The 19,353-nt window shown below is 38.2% G+C and overlaps 2 protein-coding genes across 2 annotated transcripts; one reads left to right on the forward strand and one right to left on the reverse strand.

Moving 5' to 3' along the window:
- Positions 1–12,703: 12,703 nt before the first annotated feature.
- On the reverse strand, positions 12,704–15,505 carry LOC129753138 (phosphatidylinositol-3-phosphatase SAC1). Its single transcript, XM_055748938.1, has 5 exons — positions 15,300–15,505; positions 15,066–15,157; positions 13,815–14,992; positions 13,488–13,757; positions 12,704–13,426 (listed from the first exon to the last, which is right to left on the reverse strand). Exons 1-5 carry the CDS (start codon positions 15,332–15,334, stop codon positions 13,223–13,225), a joined length of 1,779 nt encoding a protein of 592 aa, XP_055604913.1. The 5' UTR covers positions 15,335–15,505; the 3' UTR covers positions 12,704–13,222.
- A 1,048-nt stretch (positions 15,506–16,553) lies between these two features.
- Positions 16,554–18,005, forward strand: LOC129738078 (28S ribosomal protein S29, mitochondrial). The gene is made up of 2 exons (XM_055729262.1): positions 16,554–16,697; positions 16,756–18,005. Exon 2 carries the CDS (start codon positions 16,793–16,795, stop codon positions 17,963–17,965), a length of 1,173 nt encoding a protein of 390 aa, XP_055585237.1. The 5' UTR covers positions 16,554–16,697; positions 16,756–16,792; the 3' UTR covers positions 17,966–18,005.
- The last annotated feature ends 1,348 nt before the right edge of the window (positions 18,006–19,353 follow it).

The following is a 19,353-nucleotide window of genomic DNA, read 5'->3' on the forward strand; positions in this document are numbered from 1 at the left end:
TTCTTGGACGTTTATCGTCAGAGGGCGAATCGGCTATCTCCAGTCAATTAGGTACATCCCTTACAATCTGTCTTAAGCATTAGAACCAATTCTAGACATTTTAGACAGCTTTTATGCACAACGCCCCCTCTGGTTCAAAGGGCTTTAATTATAAACCTGGTAAATTTTAGGCATTTTATCATTTTTGTCAACCTTGTCAATTTTATCAATATTTTCAATTTTGTTAATTTTGTCAATTGTATCAATTTTATCAGTTTTGTCAATTTCGTCGATTTTTTCAATTTTGTCTAGAGTGTCCTACCCGGAAATTCCCGGGAATAAAAAAAACAGGAATTCCCTAATCCCGGATAACACTAAAAAATCCCAACAATTCCCGAAGCCAATAAAAAGTGCCAAACTACTAAAATTTTACACGATCTAAATTGAAAAAGTAGATCAGATTGAGCAAAGAAAATGAAAGTTCTACCTTGATATATGTCAAACAATTTTTTAATAAAAACTAGTTAAACATTGAATTAGATAAAAAAAAATTCGTTCTACAATAAGTGTTAAAGTGAAAAACGATATAAGACCAAAAAATTCAAAAAGGATTTTCAAATCATTGAACTCGATACAGTCAGATTTTATTTTAAATCTTTGTTTTTGAAGTATCAAACCAATAAAATATATTTCCAGCTGAATTTACCTGAACCTGAAGATTGAGTACAAATTATTTTATCTACAAAAATTTTTTAAAGAATGCAATCTTGAAAATGAATTTAGATCATAATTCATAATAGTGGTTTTGGGGTTTTTGTTTGAATTTTAGTTCTGAATCTGAATTCTACATTTTGAACCTGAATACAAATTCTGAATCCTAATTTGAAATCGGTTTCTGAATCTAAACTCCAAACAAAAATTACTGATAATTATGAACAGAAAATAATTTTACAACAGAATTCTTCACCAGAAATTTCTTATATGAATTATGAATCTTTGATTTTCTATGTTTTTTTCTTCAATGATTTATTCGTAATTCAGCTAGTGTATCTGAATGAAAATTCCGAACATCAAGCACAATAAACTGGATACAGATTCCAAAATACGACCACAGGAAACAAATTATGATTTTTTTTATTTGAAATCGGAAATGATTCAAACATAAGCTTATCAGATATTTTCAGGGCAATATCCAAGCTATTTTGGAAATTCTTCACTTATAATCAAAAAGAAAAAAATCGATTTTTTTTTTTTTTCATCTAAACACACCAGACAGTATATTTGGACAAAACTTGTACAAACAAAATTATTTGGATGCAATTACATAATTCTGATTACGAAATTTAAATTTTTCTTTGATTTTGCAAAAAAGTAAAACCATTCGGGTAAAATCCGGGCAATCTGCCAACCTTAGAGAGTCTAATATTATTATTCAAATTGTTTTTATTCGAATAAAATTCAATTTAAACCTTTTAAGATAAGGTTTCATATGCAGTACAGTGTTGAAATCATCGTTTTCAATTTTTCCAGGATACCGCGAATTCCCGGGAAAAGAATCGTAATATTTCCCGATTTCCGGGAACGATAAAATGGTCGGCAAATGGTCACTCTGATCGTGTCATTTTTGTTAATTTTGACAATTTTGTACAAGTACATATTTGGTTTTTAGTATATTTTTAAAATTTTATCAATTTTATGAATTCTGTTAATTGTGTCAGTTTTGGCTATTCTATCAGTAATTTTGTCATTTTTGAAATTTTTGTAAATTTTTTTAATTTTGAAAATTTGGTTGCTTTTGTCAATAATGTTAATTTGGAACGTTTTGACAATTTTGTCAATTTTCACCATTTTGTCAATTATATCAATTTTGACAATATAGTCGTTTTGTCAATTTTGTATATTTTATTTTATATAAAAAATAGAAAATATTGTCAATTTTGTCAATTATATCAATTTTGTAAGTTTTGTCAATTTTGTCAAGTTTGCCAATTTTGTCATTTTGTCATTTTTGTAATTTATAATTTGTAATTTGGTTTTTTCATTTTTGTTTCACTTTTATCATTTTGCCATTATGTCATTTTTTTTAACTGAGTGCATTTTGAAATTTTTTCAATTTTTAATTTTATTTATTTTGTCAACTCGTCCGTTTTGTATATTTTAAAAATTTTGCCAACTTATCTAATTTCGTCCACTTAGTCAAATTAGTCTATTTGGTCGGATTATTAAATTTAGTAAAGATAGCCATAATAGACCGCTGCAAAAATGGACTTTTTGCTCCCTAAGTTTTTTATGCCTTTTGGGTCACCAAGCATCAGTGTTAAAATTTGAGATGATTTGGTTGATTCCTGAATTAGCGCAACGCGTTTCAATTTTGTATTGAAATTTGTATAGGAGAAGAAATTTTTGCATATAAATTCATCCAGAAAATTTAAATAAGCTTGAAATAAAGTTTGTTTTTAATTATTGTATTTTTCCTATTCTTAGTTTTATTTTTTCCTAACATGAAAAGAAGCTAAGTTATTCATAAACAAAGTTATAATCATTTCAAAATAAAAAAAATCTGAATCCATTGAAAAGTGTTCAAAAACGGCAGTCTTTGCTTTCTAGGACTTTCAATAATTTCATGAAACATTTTGGCAAAGGTTATATCAATCAACAAACTTATTGGCTATGTAAAGCAGTTTTTTGTGATTTTTTTATTTTAATCATACAGTAAAATAGCTTTTAAATAAGCAGTCAAAAATGCTAAAATAAAAAAATACATTCTGAAAAACTTTTTTTTAATAACATCGAATATCTTTTCTAGGGCACATGTTAGCTTTGCGGTTTGCTCACATGAAATGTACTGCAAGAATCAAGAAACATTAATCATTCAAAGTTATATTTTTCTTAACTTCCAGTACATCTCTGGTATTTTGGACTGCAAAATTTTGTTTTCCCATACAAATTTCCATATACAAATTTAAACTCATTGCGCTAAATCCGGACTCAATGAATCGCTTACGAAATTTTTATTGCTATTTTCAGTAATCAAAACAACCAAAAAAAAAGTCATGGGAGGTGCAAAAATTTATAAATTTAAAATTTTCGACATTTTTGAAATTTTTTTTCAATTTTATCAATTTTGAAACCCTTCACATTTTTTTTATTTGTTTTACAGTTTTGTCATTGCTATCAATTTTGATACTTTGACAATTTTGACAATGTTAAAAATTTTGCCAATTTTGTAAATTTCGTCATTTTTACCAATTGCGTAAATTTTGTAGGTACATTTGGATAATTTGTAAATTTTGTAAATAGGTAGCTGAAATTATATCAATTTTGTTATTTATGTACACTGCCGCTATTCGCAAGACTGTCCCATATGCATTTTCGTCATTTTTCAGCTTATCTCAAAAATCGTTCAAATACAGTTAGTTCTTCAATTTAGACTAAAAACTTTCATAACTTTGTTCTAAACATATATGAAAAAAATACCAAGTCATGTCTGTCCCATATGAAATATACCCGCAAAGCTGTCCCATGTGTCCATTTAATGCTTCAAAATTCCTCCTCTAATTTACGTTAATTTTATAAATATTGATACAATGTGTGCAACAAAATAAGCATTCATTGAAATTGCGAAAGTAAGACTAGATAAAACAGTACAGTAAAGTTAAAAATAACAATCTCCATAATTTTTACAAGCTAAGTTTAGCCTAATGGGTAAATTCCATCAATCTGTTTTGTTTTTAATTTCGCATGAAGCTTATTGAATTGTTCTTTGTAAAACATGAAAAATAGACAGCTACAAAGCCATATTTTTTTAGGTTTTTGTCATGCTGTTACTTGCTGCTTGGAATTTCATAAAATCTATGAACAAAAATACGCGTACCTGGTAGCACACGCTTAAGTCATATTAAATTGATTTTTCTCATCAAGTATTTGCTGCCAAGATACTTTGCTGTTTCTGATTCAGCATTAATTTAATTTGAAGGTATTTATAGTCTTTCTAAAAAGATAATCGACCGAAAAACTTTCCAAAATATGATGGTACAGGTTGTTTTATTCATGGAACGTTGTTATTCATTTTATTTTAGACCCACTCAATTCTTACGATAAACTTTCTTTATCTTTGACTATCTAAACATGTCATAAACATCATTTCAAACTTATTTTTATCAGTAAACAACCAGTAAAATGAATAATACAGCGCAGATAGAGAGAATCAAATGATCAACTGACAAAAGAAAAGCCAAGTATGGGACAGCTTTGCGGGTATATTTAATCCGCATACGAAATATACTCGCAAGGCTGTCCCATCATTATTTTCTCCTCCGCATCAACAACTTCCAAATCAAAAACACATTGGACGAAATTCTACAACAATTATCTTAATATCTGTGAAGAAAGAAGTAGAAAAGGTAAAGTTTCAACCGAGAAATCCACGAAAGTTTATAAAAATCTTTAAAGCCGTTTTTCTCGGTTCGTTGTTTTTGCATATGGGACAGACTTGCCGGCAGCGGCAGTACAGGTTTTGCATCATTTGTGTGTCTTTTTTGATCACTTTTGCCACATTTGTCAATTTGTAATTTTTTTCTTCTTTTTTAATTTTGTCAGTTATTTCTCCCATCAGGGTATTTCGCTCTCTATGAGCCAACAAATGCATAAGAGATTATTAACGAGCCACATAGATGTTTGATTTAAGAAGGTAATTTTATCACCCTTTTGTGCTGATAACAACAACCACTCACAATATTCATAAAGTTGTATTCTGCGGTATCGTCTCGTGCCACAAAACCTATCAGAAGCTAAAGTCTTTCATAATTTTATGTCACGCCCCAGCCACCACTATTGTTGTTGTAGCTTGTTGTTTGTTTGGGGCAAAACCACAAAATCAAACGTTATTATTGGGGGTGGTATATCTGGGATACGATAGGTACCTATTCCGGCTAATTTAGTCCTGTGTTCTACTACCTATGCGCTAGGTGTCTCGTATGTGTTAAGGATGTGCTTCATTGTTCGGAGAATTGGCAACCTTCATATTCGGTATGATGAAATGTGTCCACCTACACGAGAAAAACTGTAGCACGATTCTATACCCGAACTTAAAATTTGAGTTCATACTATTAGATACCAATTTCAGTAAATGATATTTCGAAAATTAATTTTAAAAAATACAGTGTTAAAAATATGTCGGTTCTCTACTTACGTGGGCTACCATTATTAATGAATGCATTTCGAAAATGTTCATCATTTCCCTTTCGGATGTGGTTTCTTTAAATCGACTCGCTCTAACATCTTCTCCCATCGTTAAGAAATTTTGAAGCTTCCAATCAACACCAGCCGAAACCACAATTATTCCATCAGCTAAGAGGATTTTGTTGGGACGGATCCAGAACCTAAAATAGAATTCAAGAAAAAATGTGTTTAATTTTGTGTCGAAAACAGTAATTTGATAAAATGATAAGCTTATTCAATCAACCGGTTTCAGTTATTCTAGGAGACAGTTCTCAAAAAAATCACCCCGCCTGCTACAACCTGTCGAAACGGCAGGTGTTGGCCACACCATTAAGTGGTGTGGCGACACTTCGTTTAATTTGCCACATAAATTAAATAATTAAACAGACAACGACCAGCCCACCCACCCCTTGATAAGTAATGATGGCATGACAGTGGGTGGCGCGTGATTTATAAACAACCACAAACGAGAGGCCGCCGCCCGCGATATCTGATGATTAATTGGTTTATGAATGCGGTGTCGGTCAGATTTGTTGTGGCGTGGGCGGGGCGCCACGACGGGAAAAAGTGAGCAACACAGCCCACCTTCTTCTTTTGAAGACAGAGTCTTTATGGGAGTTCCACGTGGGAAAATTATGCGGTACTGTTACTGTTACTTTTGGAGTTACGAGCAAGTGAATCGTGTCGGAAATTATAGTAAACTAGCGGATCCCGTACGAACTTCGTTTCGCTTTAAATCATTGGTACGTCAAAATGAGTTTAGAAAATGAATTCGAAACATTCTTTCAACAATTTTGGGGAAAAAATTCAACAGTGTTTAAAGTCGCTACTATTACTATTACTTGAAATTCAAATTAAACGGTCGATTGGATTTTTATTAAAATTTATGTGAGAGTGTTTCCTTCTCGATCGGTTGCAAAATCTAGACATTATGGCAGAAACATGTCCTATTTGTTTATGTGCACGACTCTTTTGCTTGACTTTCACACTTAAATTGGTATCAATTAACTGCCTCGAACAAAATTATTGCACAAAAAACTGAACTTTCAATGAAACCCACTTTTTCTGTCCCGTGCCATCTTGTGCCATTTTATTTTTTTCAAATTATATGTAAAATAACGTGAGGAACTTGAAAACAGTGAACAATGAATATAGACACCCCTTTCGCCGACCCTTGACACGGAACATGCTACCTGGAGTCAATTGCTCATAGTTTATAACCCTCATCTGAACATTTTCATCTCAATCCGATGCATGATCACGACAATATCGCAAAACAGTGAGCAACTAACATGGACGGCCTTTTTTTACCACGATTCAAAGCTTGACTCCTGAAATCAGTTATCTTTTCTGTGAAACTCCCATGTGTCAATTTTCATTACAATTCTATGCTCAATCAAGAGAATATCGTAAAAACAGTGAACAGATAATAACCCCTTTTGCCGACCCCTGGGTCAAGATTTGAAACCTGAAAGCAAAAGAGCGTCCTTCAAAACTCCTATGCGGATATTTTCATCTCAATCCAATGTAGAATAACGTCAAAATCGCAAAAAACATTAAATTTTGGTATGGACGACTCCTTCAGCCGACTTCTGATCCGCAATTCGAAACTTGAAATCGATTGCTCGTCCCTCAAAACACTCATGTGCAAATTTTCATCACAATACGATCTATAAAAACGCCAATATCGCAAAAACATTAATCAGTGAATCCGGACGACCCCTTTGGCCGACCCCTGACCCTAAATTTGATAACTGTAATCGATTGCTCGTCTCTTAAAACACTCATGTGCAAATTTTCATCACAATCCGATGTATAATAACGTCAATATTGCAAAAACATTAATCAGTGAATATGGACGACTCCTTTGGCCGATCCCTGACCCTAAATTTGATAACTGTAATCGATTGCTCGTCTCTCAAAACACGCATGTGCAAATTTTCATTACAATCCAATGTAAAATAAAGCCAATATCGCAAAAACATTAATCAGTGTATATGGACGACCCCTTTTGCCGACCCCTGACCCTAAATTTGATAACTGTAATGGATTGCTCGTCTCTCAAAACACTCATGTGCAAATTTTCATCGCAATCCGATGAATAATAACGTCAATATCGCAAAAACATTAATCAGTGAATATGGACGACCCCTTTGGCCGACCCCTGACCCTAAATTTGATAACTGTAATCGATTGCTCGTCTCTCAAAACACTCATGTGCAAATTTTCATCACAATCCAATGTAAAATAAAGCCAATATCGCAAAAACATTAATCAGTGGATATGGACGACCCCTTTTGCCGACCCCTGACCCTAAATTTGATAACTGTAATCGATTGCTCGTCTCTCAAAACACTCATGTGCAAATTTTCAACACAATCCAATGTAAAATAAAGCCAATATCGCAAAAACATTAATCAGTGGATATGGACGACCCCTTTTGCCGACCCCTGACCCTAAATTTGATAACTGTAATGGATTGCTCGTCTCTCAAAACACTCATGTGCAAATTTTCATCACAATCCAATGTAAAATAAAGCCAATATCGCAAAAACATTAATCAGTGGATATGGACGACCCCTTTTGCCGACCCCTGACCCTAAATTTGATAACTGTAATGGATTGCTCGTCTCTCAAAACACTCATGTGCAAATTTTCAACACGATCCGACGAAAAGTAACGTCAATATCGCGAAAACAATATTTGTCTTCTATGGACGACCCCCTTCAGAAGGGGTCGTCCAAAAATCTAAAAACATTTTTCATCATTCCTGGTCCTAATGAGCATCCATGCCAAATTTCAGATCTCTAGCTCTTAAGGCGGCTGAGTCTATAGAGGATAAACAAACAAACAAACAAACAAACAAACATACAGATAATTGCTTTTTATATATATAGATGAAGAGATCATTTACTTCCGATCACAAGCCAACTGTAACGTTCATAGAAAGTCGGGAATGCCATAAAGATGGTAAAACGACTATCATCGAAACAACAAAAAATTACTTCCGATAAATAATGTTTGGCAGTCTTGTTCCAGTAGAAATTTGCTGCTGGTGGTAGGTGATGATAAAACATAATAATGAATGATAAAAAATGGAAGCTGGTGTCAGTTGCATGGATGCACCCAAGTTGCCTAAGTAAGCAGGTACTCAGTAGGGTGACATTAGATGTATGGGAAATTTCATGATCGAATTTCGAAAACTGACTTTTTGAAGATTGGTCCAAAAAAAACTGACCTGTGGGATATTTCACCTCAATCGGACTTGATTTAGGGGTGCCTCAAAGGGCTCAAATCTTTGCTTTTTTTACCCTAAAAAATCCGCTAAGAGGGGACACCAAAGGAAATCGGGAAAATCAAAATTTTAATTTTAATGCCAAATTACTTAAAAATGCATCAAATGTCGAAATCTGGTGTTATCTCAAGTCAATGTGGTGGAAAGAAGGTGATGAAGAAACACGCACACTAATACAGAACTCGTTGTTCATGAAGTAAAAAGGTAAACAAAGCCTACGTCACTTGCCAGCATGTTTATGTATCCTAGGCGAGAATCGTAAACAGCAGTTGGCAATGATTTTTTTCTCTATAGTTTTCGCTGTTGGTTGTTTGTTTGGAAATGCAACTGACGTCACAAATTGTCATGGTTTCAATGTTTACAAAAAAAAACTTTTACTAACACATAGCACGGGATTTCCATCGCCACCTGAGATGTGTATACAGGTTGATCTCAAGTGTGGTGTTCATGTTTTAGATATTATCACAGTAACCGGTGTCTAATTTGTTAAATAAATATTATTATAAATTGTACCTTTAAAAGAAACGGTTGTTATTCCTCGGTTTTCACATCAAGAAAAAAAAATGTTCAAAAATCGACTTTCTGGGTCTTGACCGTTTTTCGGAAAATCGACTAAATCCAAGAAAGTTGATTTAAGGCCAAAAAATTTTTTATTTGAACCAATACCAACTCGACGTTTTATGCATTTCTAAGTCATTTGGCACCAAAATTGGCTGCCACCCTGTGAGACATGCCTAAATATGCCTCTGTTGTTGTTGCTCATAATTCGCTATCGACGTTGGAGAACCCCTCTTTACTCACATTGAGCTCAGTCATCCTTTCGTGCAGCCCATCGGTTTCGTGCGCTTTTCACAGTCAGTACATTCGAGGTCCTTCAGACAACGGTCGAGTCAAGATACCGCGGTCAGTTAATCGAGTCGCCGGAGATTCCTCTAGCGTCGTAAAATACAGAATTTTACACACCCTAGTACCCAATCGCCATGAATGAGAAATTATCCGGTTTACTTCCTGTCCTTTACCATGCAAAACAGAAACGTGGTTCCATCATGCAACATTTAGAATCCAATCTCTAAGTCTGGTCATTATTTTCATATATTGTTAGGTTTCTGGGATGTCAACAAATACACCAAGCTGGCCGGAAATGATTGTGATAAGTTTTTCATCTCGATTACAACTGTTAATACTGGCGTTAATCGAACACACAATCACATATCTGATGAAGCATCCGTTTTGATAGCACCAACTTGAAATTATGTCTATTTCCTACTGAAGAGTACAGCAGTCAACCGGAGAGGAAATCGTTCGGAAAATTTTGAGATCATCGACGTACAATAGCTTTTCCGATTCGATCATGGAACACATAGATCGTTGATGAAGAGAATAAAGATCAAAGGTCCTAAGTGGCTGCCCTGAGAAACTCCAGAAGTGATATCAAAAGGTTTCGAGTTATTGGAGTCCAGTGCGACGCTTTTTTTCAGTAGCCAGCGCATGGGGTACCTTATCTAACTTAACGTGGTAAAAGATCTACACTGTTGACGATCCGGAGCCAGCGTCTTCACTTGGTCTCAGTCAAGATTCTCCGCGACAGTTCGGGTTTCGGCGGCTACACACTAAGATTGCAATTTTCCCTCTCGGGATACTGGCCGTCTGAGTCACAGGGGAATAGCTTAATTTTAACGAAATTCGAATGGAAACTTCCCCGAAAATCGTGTCACTTCATTACTCCTGTAATTCAGGATGAAATTACTACAAGTTCACAGTTACTCGAACAACCGTCCTGAATTCGAAAAAGTTATGACCTGTATTACGTGGAGCTCATCAGCTATCGCGCTTTTATTGCCATGTCCTTTGTTTCTATCCTTTTCTATCGTGTGATAACTGTCACGTTTACTTTGCATGTTCTGGCATTTCTGGAAGCAAAAACTGGACTTGAGTAGTGATGAACAAGTTCTCCATGGAAATAAAGCTTGCGGAAGTGTAGTGCTGGACCCCTTTCTAATTGAATCATTGGATGCGCCGATTGTCGTCGTCTTTTACTTTTTATAAAAAAAAAGGAGCTGTCTTAAAGTGGATCATCCTGCGCGCGACGTCGACTGGTCAATGCTGTCACCCGGGAAACCACCAAACATCTCTAGATGGGAACAGCCGGTCCTCCCCTCGCAGGACATCATCACCCGGGGAAAATGCCTCTGCGGCTTATGGTAAAGACGTGTGCGGAATTTGAAAATTTCATACTTATTCGGTTGTGATAGTGAGGTGAGTTTTTAAGTGTTTTTTTTTTTTGTAAATATATTTATTATGTTTAGGAAAAATAAAATTATTTGATTATATCTCTGTGTCTCGCATTTTATTTTATTCAATCTAATCAAACATTTCAATGGGAGCAAAAACAAATAAAAAAAAACAAAAATAAAGCGTTCCGTAGCTACAGAAAAAAAAATTTTAGCTCCCTGCAAATCTCGCGAGGAAACCGTTTCGAGCTTACAGGACAATTTGACAGATGGTTTTCCTGAGCTGTTTTTCTGTCCCGAGATCGTCCTGTAATTTCAGCTGTTGAAAATACAGGTCGAATTCGTCCCGACCACAGGAGAAAATATTAAGTGTGTAGGCTTCGCCCCCACGAGTTTCTGGGTCTGCCTCTCCTTCGATGTCCTTCTGGATTCCATTCAAGCGCCTCTCTGCAAATCTCGTTCCCATCTCTTTGCAGCTTGTGCCCAATCCATCTCCACTTACGTTCCCGAATCTTGATTTCTAGGTCACCAAGCGCGGATGATACTCCACAGGCAACTATTCATTAATACCTACAGTTTTCGCGTCATCACCGCATATGTGCAACATGTTTCACACCCGTACAACAATACGGATTTGACATTTGAGTTGAACATTCGGATTTTCGTTCGTAGAGAGATCTGACGTGAGCGCCAGATGTTTAAGAGACTCGCAAATGCAAATCGCGCATTTCTGATTCGGGATTCGATGTCTTTCTTGGTACCACTATCAGGCATTATCTGGCTACCAAGATACTGGAAGCACTCCCCTTTCTCAACTTGTTGCCCAGCTACCACGAAATTGGAAGAACTTACTGTGTTGATTTTCATCGACTTGGTCTTTCCGACATTGATTTTGAGACCTGCTGCCTTGGAGCTTTCGATTTTCTCCTGGATCCTGTTCAGGATCACTTTGCAGAGTACTTTGAGGGTTGTACAGATCAACGTTATGCCTCGCCAGTTACCGCACTCTGTCAGGTCTTCTTTCTTCGGGACCTTCACGAGGATACCCTGCATCCAGTCGGCCGGGAATGTTGCAGTATCCCAGATGTCAGTGAAAAGACGGTACAATATTTGTGCTGACAAGGAAGGGTCGGCTTTCAGCATTTCAGCAGGGATGCAATCGATCCCAGGTGCTCTGTTGGATTTCATATCATTGATTGCCGCTTCAATTTCAGCCAGCGAGGGTGCTTCCGAGTTTACGCCATTAATGCGATTTACTGTTGGCGCTTCGAGCTGCGGGTTCTGTTGGCCATCGCTATTCGGAAGAGTTATTCGAAGTGCTCAGTGCATCGTTTGAGCTGATCTGTTCGATCGGTCAATAACTGACTTGCTCGATCTTCTGGCTGCATTATAGCATTAGTCCTTGCACCACTAAGGCGGTGAGAAATATCATAAAGTAATCGAATATCTCCATTGGCGGCGGCTCTTTCTCCCTCTTCGGCTAGGGAGTTTGTCCAGGCTCTCTTGTCTGGTCTACAACGAGACATCCTTATCGAATGCCTTGCTTAAGTCTTCATACACAGCATCGACTTGTTGACGTTTATCTAGTCTAGCAACCAACTTCCAAACGTAAGTCATAAGGCTAGATAGGAACGAATTTTTCAACCAGAACTAGTGGAATTCCATCTGGAGTGGGAACTTTCGTTTCATCCTGCGCAGCCGTCTTGCGAAACACGTCGTTCGGTATTCAACATATCCAGGTTGAAATCTCGGCTCTGCAAACTACTCAGGTATGACTCCGTCAAAAGTGGTGAGTTATTAGTTAGCACGCTCTGAAAGAATGACGAGAATAGATTTGCAGCAGCATGCAGCGTCGCAGCGTTTTTTTTATTGGTACATTCCGCATGATTTGTACAGAGGAGGTATACAAGTTTTAAGTCTAGATGTTGACGCAAAAGAGTACAAAAAGGCTGTCATCTGAATAAATCGTCAATCAGCATCGTAAGTAGTGAGCTAATTTATTCGAACCAACAAGTATCTAATCCATAGTGTCTATATCTGATTGTTATTTTGCCGTTATTGGAGTGTTATCATTAAATGTAAAACCCACCACAACAAACTGGACTGAAATGATTGTGTAGGTAATTTAATGCGAATGGGGTAATTCATGTATCTAGACAGGTGTAGGTATCTCACTTCAGCAAAAGATTTTTTGAGTAAGCCTGAACCAGTCGTTTTGGGGAATCATTCTATCAACAACCGCATAAATAACTATATGTACAGACAGCAAAACAAAAAGTGAAACATCTACACTCTTAAACTTAAAAAACAAGAAAGGGATTTGAACCTACTCTACTCACGTTGATAATGCTTAAATGGAACTTTGAATGCTTCCCTGGAATAGCAACGTCACCTTTTAGTTGAATGTACTTCTAGCCTTCACCAACAAATGAAGCTAGGTGGTTGGATAAATGAAAATGTCTGTCAATCTCGTACCTCTTACCGCTTATCGCCAATGTCAAGCGTCCAGCTTGGAGCGGGAAGCCGGCAGCAACTTGGGCCAATCGACGAACTCGATACCGTACTTCATGATGCCGGCCCCAGTAACCCCTACCATCGAACCCCAGAACAGAATGAACAGGAGGTTTTCGGTTCGATATTCCTGGGGGTAAACTGTCGAGGTGAAGAACATGGCAAAGGCAAACAGCAGGATCACCGGGAACTGAAAAAAAGTGGGGGGGGGGGATTAGTTGTGAAAGTTGAAAAGTGACTGATGAACTTACTGTGCCATAACGCCAACCCTTTTGGATCACAAGCGGACACTGAACCGTTAGTCCTTCGCCGTCCTGGATGGCGTAGTTACCTAGGAACAGATCGATCGAATCCTGTCGGAAGCCGTCGTTGAAGTTGTTCTTGTAGTAACGGGTCAGCGAGTTGATGCCATCTCGCATTAGGCCCATTTTGGTTCGTTTGCCGGTACGGGTGAAATCGGTTTTGAGTGCTCCTGTCCCCGAGTACTGAGTCGAAATCATATCCGCGTTGTCAGCCCAAACCTAATAAGGAGAAAAGGTATCAACTTTTGTTATAAATTGTTTAAAATTTTGTCTTACTCCTTTGAAAAGCCACTCGAAGCTGGAATATGGATCGATCTTTTGGCCACTGGTCAGCACCCCGAGTCGTAGCAAGCACTGTTCCAAGCTTCGTTTGGCAAGCATGCTCTGAACGACGTTGGTCCGGTCCAGACAGTCGATGCAATTGGTCCGGAAGACTCCATCCTGGGACGAAACCAGAGTCCCATCCCGTCGCAAATGGAACACATTAAACTCGTCCTGTTCGTGAGCCAATCGGGCGATCAGATTGTGCAGCTTGTCGTAGCGCATCTTCCGGCATTCAGCGTGGAAGTCGTACGACTCGTAGCGCAAGTTCGGATTAGCCAAGGTACTGATGGTGGTCCCATAGGCTTTTTCCAGCACATCTTCCGCCCCACGATGGTCGATCAAATTGACTAGCACTTGACGACCGTAATGGATCAACTGCGAGTCGAAGTGCTTGGAGCATGCTATCAGATGATCCCTTCCGGCAACTAGTTCCGGTGGCGGTTTGTAACGAAGGTTGGGAGTCTGTCTCCAGTAAAGCGGAATGCTCCCTCGAGTTTGAACAAACGACACCTTATCCCCGCGGATGTCGATAATCTGTTCCGTCTCCACGTAATTCGAGACGTTCCCCGTTTGATCGATACCTCGACAGAAAAGACGTGTCCCGGCTCGGAAAACAGACCTTCGAGAGATCAGCATCCATTGGAAGTTGTGCCCATTGACGGAAACATCATTCACGGACACAAAGCCCAGCATAATCGGAAGGCAATACTGCCGGATTTCCGTCCGGTGGAATTGCTTCAGCAGATATCCATTCCAAACGAATCTCAGCTCGGCCCGTTCGAACAACCCCAACTGAAGGACATCCGGCGAAAGAGAGTACAGCCGTTGCAGGGTGTGGGTCAGATCGTACGTGTAGCTGAAATAGTAGTACGGAGTGTCCAGCACTTGGCGCAACATTGAAAGGTAAACCCCGTTCTGGACCTTCTGGGTATCGCTCAGGTGGGTCAGCGAAGGCGTAAAAGGAATGATATCGAACCCGGCCAAACGCCAGATGACGTGGGAGTTGATTATCCCAACGAATATCCGATGCGTCACCACGATCAGATGGTATCCGGATATGAGCTTTATCACTCCTAAAATTCCACAAATCTTACGGATTTGAATTCCGTGCGGTAACTGATTGGTTTTCACTAAAAAAATAGAAAAAAAAGGTTACCTTTTGAATTTTCGAAATGAAAATTTTGAGCAGTGCCCACCCCTTACCTTGAAGGGAAGATTTTCGGCTAACTCGGTCGATGATTAGTACCTCACTCTTCCCATTTGGTTCAATGTAGAAGCTTTCCGGGGTGATGTAGCTGAAAACAGACAAATTAACATGTTAACCCCAGGGATCCCTCAACAATTGAAACCTTGACCTCGGTCCGAAGTCCACAATCTGTTATGTGGTTCAAGAACAAACTATACAAGTGAAAAAAAAATCCCACCAGACAAACTTACAAGTTCATATCGTCGTGTACATCCAATCCTGCCATTTTGGGGCTTTTTCCTAACGGTTGGCCGTTTTGTTGACTTATCAGGAAAGTGTTCGTCGGAAACAGGCAGAGATCAAACACGGTTTTCCACTTAAATTTGCAATTTTTCTGGAGACAACACCGACCGAAAATATCGAACCATGGAAAAATCGATGACGTGATAAGCTCCGCATCCGTGATGACTGTCATTGACAGTTGATGATGAAGCGAACGTCATCATTGAATTATTTTGCAGTAAAACTTCTGTAATTTGAAACTCAAATTTTGTGATACACCGCGAATCAGAGTTTATCATTTAACGAAAAATATTTTTAAATTTATTGTTTAGATTAGAAATCTGAAATCTGACGAAAATGACAAAAATGGCAAAAATAACAAAAGTGACAAAAATGACATATATGACAAAAATAACAAAAATGATAAAATGACAAAAATGACAAAAACGACATATATGACAAAAATAAAAATGACAAAAGAGGCAAAAATGACAAAAATTACAAAAATTACAATAATGACAAAAATTACAAAAATAACAAAAATGAAATAATTCAAAAAAGTTACAAAAAGACAATAATTCAAATATGACAAAAATGATTAAAATAAATTGACAAACTAAACAAAAAAGTAACGAAAATTAAATAATTAATAGAAAAATTTAGCTTGCTAAAACTCATTACCATTATTGATTTGGAATTTTCAGTGAAAAATTCAAAATGGTAATTCTTTTTTTTCCAAAATATTGATTTAACTGTAACCGATGTATGTGATCCGACGTTATTTATTATTAATAAGGAATTATTGTTTAAATGATAGCCGATTGATGGAGTTTCCAAGTCAGTAGAGTTGTTCTGTTTATCATTGAGATCATTGACTTCTTTCGAAACGATGAGTTCCATCCAAGTTCCAACCCTGCCAAATGATACCCTTTTTGGTCCATAAATGATGCATTTTATTTATTAATTTTATGTAAAGTAAAGGCCAAGGCCGAAATTTGCGTATACATTTTTACGTACAATTTGTTTCCTTCTTTTTCCTCTGCTTTTTCATGAAGCATGTTCACAATACGATGAATGATGAATTTATTATTTTTATTTAAAAACGTTTATGAACGTCTCGTGCGTGGATTTGTTTATGGATGTTTACCATATACAAACGATAAAAAAGCGAAACGAAATATAAACAAAACGATATTTTCCCAAAACATTGCGGCGGTTGATCCCTCGTTTGGAAAAAAAAATTGCGTGCGGGTCGTGCGAGCATGTTTTAAAACGTTTCGGTTGAAAGTTTTGTGAAACTGTGCCTAAAATACAGTATTTTCCTTGTAAAAACTATCGCGAATAGAAGCTGGTGATCGTACGTTGAGGTAAGGGTAAATTTGTTTTGTAAAAATGGTTGAACTAACGCGAAAAAAATGAATTCAGTTTTCAGTGTTTACGCAATCGCCATCTGCCAGCCAGCATGTCCTATCTGTGGCGGTTTGTCGCCCGGCAGCCACTGCTAGCGGTGCGTTCCCAGCAGTTGGCCTCACTTTCGACGGTCACGGCTAATGCCCCGGACCCAGCACAGTTGGAAGATTTCCGAACCCGCGAATCGAATCCGGTCAGCCATGGTCGCAGCCATCTTTCGCGATTCTATAGTATCCCGATCGATGTTAGGAAACAAATTTTCGCCCACGGAGGGCTTCCGAAATCGTTCGAAAAGCAAACGAAAACTTTCAACGAAACCTGCCTGATGGTTCGGGAACCGGCCATTGAATTGATAGGCTATTTGAATGGGACCGATTTCCAGAAGCCGGTTAACCGGTTTGTGCTGTATGGGAAAGATGGTGCTGGGAAATCATTGGTTTTGGCTCACTTGTTACACTATGGGTCGAGTCAGAAGTTTGTGCTGGTTCATGTTCCATGGGTTCCGAATTGGATGAAGCGTGCTAAAGAAACGGCCAACTCTAGCACCCGGGAGGGATGTTTGGATCTTCCACTGGACGCGGCAGCTTGGTTGGTTCATTTCAAAAATCAAAATGCAAAGTTGCTTTCGGAATTAGATCTGAAAACAAGCCGGGAGTACGTTTGGAGTAAACGTGAAGTTACACAGGCAGGTGCACCTTTAATGGAACTGGTCGAGCACGGCATAAACCGGGCCAAGTTCAGCTGCGATACCGTGGCAGTTTTGCTTCGTGAGCTGAAAGAGCAATCCACCCAGGGCAAAGCCAAAACAATGGTCGTCATCGATGGATTCAATGCATTCTTTCATGACAAAACGAGACTTCAGACGGAAAATAAGGTCCGCATTACGCCGGACAAAATGACCCTTACGCAGCCCTTCCTGGACATCACCCGAGCCGATTGGTGTAACGGGGTGTGCATTCTAGCTGTGGATCGAATGGCTCTGACCGAGGACCGGATGGAATCGGAACTGCCGATGTACCAACTACGTAGGGAAGGTTTCGAGCATTTGGATCCGTTTGTGCCGATTCGAGTGGACAACTATTCGGAGGAAGAGTACCACAGCTGCATCCAGTACTACCTGAACCGGAAGTGGATCCAGACGACGGAGCCGGGTTTCGATCGGGAGCTGGAGTTTTTGAGTGGGAAGAATCCGTTCAAGTTGATGCAGTTGAGTGCTGGGTTGTGAGCTGGTGTTGAGATTTGTGAATAATAGAGGAGTATGGAAGTATTTATGGGTCTTTGTTTTGTCGCTGTTCCGAAATCCTTGAGAGGAGAAGATTTGCTAGATCGTGTTGCAGCTTCTGTATGGAAAGCTATCAATTTTCCCAAATGCGTATACATGTTTGGGTAAATGCTGATTGTGGTGACGATATTCTTGGCTTAACTTCAGGCACGGTCAGGTAAGTAACCTTTATAATTTCTTACTGGTATTATTTTTGTGTAAGGGATGAACAAATCCATGAGGCCATACCGAAATATTACGCAACGAAAAATAATGAAAACTTGAAAATTTATTAACAAATTGCGGCGTTTTCTTATTTTTATGAACTTTTTTCTTAACTTCAACTGAATATTCAAAAGAGTCAACCAAAATTTAAACATAAACAAGTTTCATCAACCGAAACCGCAGTTCAAGTTGCCAAGTGTGGACGATTATTAAGACACCATTCTAAATCAAAAAGTTTTTCAATCAAATTAGCTTAGAATAAGTAAGATAAATTATTTATCACACTATTATTTCACAAAATTTGAGCTCTCTAAAAAAAGTTTAGCCTGAGATACGGTAAGTCTACAAGAATCGGACTTGTTGGGCTTTTACCATTTAAACTGCTTCAAACTGTTATTAAAATTTTGAAAAATAATTTTTGATATATAAAGCTAGCATGTCTAACATTGCTTAAAGTTTTATCGATGGAATAAAATGTTATGCACTGTACACATCACACTACATTCAGCGAAGTAAATACTCTTCCCCTACTACTTTGACCTCGGAGAAGGTAGTCTTACTGCCGAAGTTTTTGTCACAGAGGGCCCGTTTTACTGTGATTCTCCGTGGCGGTAGAGGTATTCTATACAATGCATGCGACGTGTTTAGCAGATCACCATGCGCGGAAGGTAGTCTTTTCTTGGATCCGCTGCTAGAATCGGGCGTACTTGACTCGAAAGCCCCTCGACGGAAGGGCAATCTAATTCGACCGGGCCGCAATCTTTCTCCATCCTCCATCTTAATGGACTGTCAACCATAGCAGCTTATCATAGGCTCGCGCCTGTTACAGCACAAGTTGTGGAGCAACGTATCCAAACCGATGATGGTAATGCATGAAACATCCGTGATCAGATAGAAATTGCGTCATGAAGAAATCCACCTCATCGTGTTTTCAGTCCAACCATAAACTGACATTCGGGATCGGGACCATCGGGCCGATGGCTTCAGGCTGCCCAACCATACCCCAAAATGGACGGGGTCACCCTCGTCAAGACAAGACTGGTATGATTTGCGGATGACATGCCATGCTAGAAGTACCACATCAACCGCAAATCCTACCAGTTTTCCTGGCGTGGGAGAATACAACC

The sequence above is a fragment of the Uranotaenia lowii genome, chromosome 1 (assembly GCF_029784155.1).
Source record: "Uranotaenia lowii strain MFRU-FL chromosome 1, ASM2978415v1, whole genome shotgun sequence".
NCBI classification, from domain to species: Eukaryota; Metazoa; Arthropoda; class Insecta; order Diptera; family Culicidae; genus Uranotaenia; species Uranotaenia lowii.

What these genes read in the sequence shown, in the direction of transcription:
- LOC129753138 (XM_055748938.1), bottom strand. Translation starts at nt 15,334, where the DNA reads ATGGCAGGATTGGATGTACACGACGATATGAACTT. An exon ending in GTACACGACGATATGAACTT is followed by an intron (nt 15,158 to 15,299) that starts GTAAGTTTGTCT and finishes GTCTGTTTTCAG; the next exon opens with CTACATCACCCCGGAAAGCT. An exon ending in AGGGTTGGCGTTATGGCACA is followed by an intron (nt 13,427 to 13,487) that starts GTAAGTTCATCA and finishes ACTTTTTTTCAG; the next exon opens with TTCCCGGTGATCCTGCTGTT.
- LOC129738078 (XM_055729262.1), top strand. Translation starts at nt 16,793, where the DNA reads ATGTCCTATCTGTGGCGGTTTGTCGCCCGGCAGCCACTGCTAGCGGTG.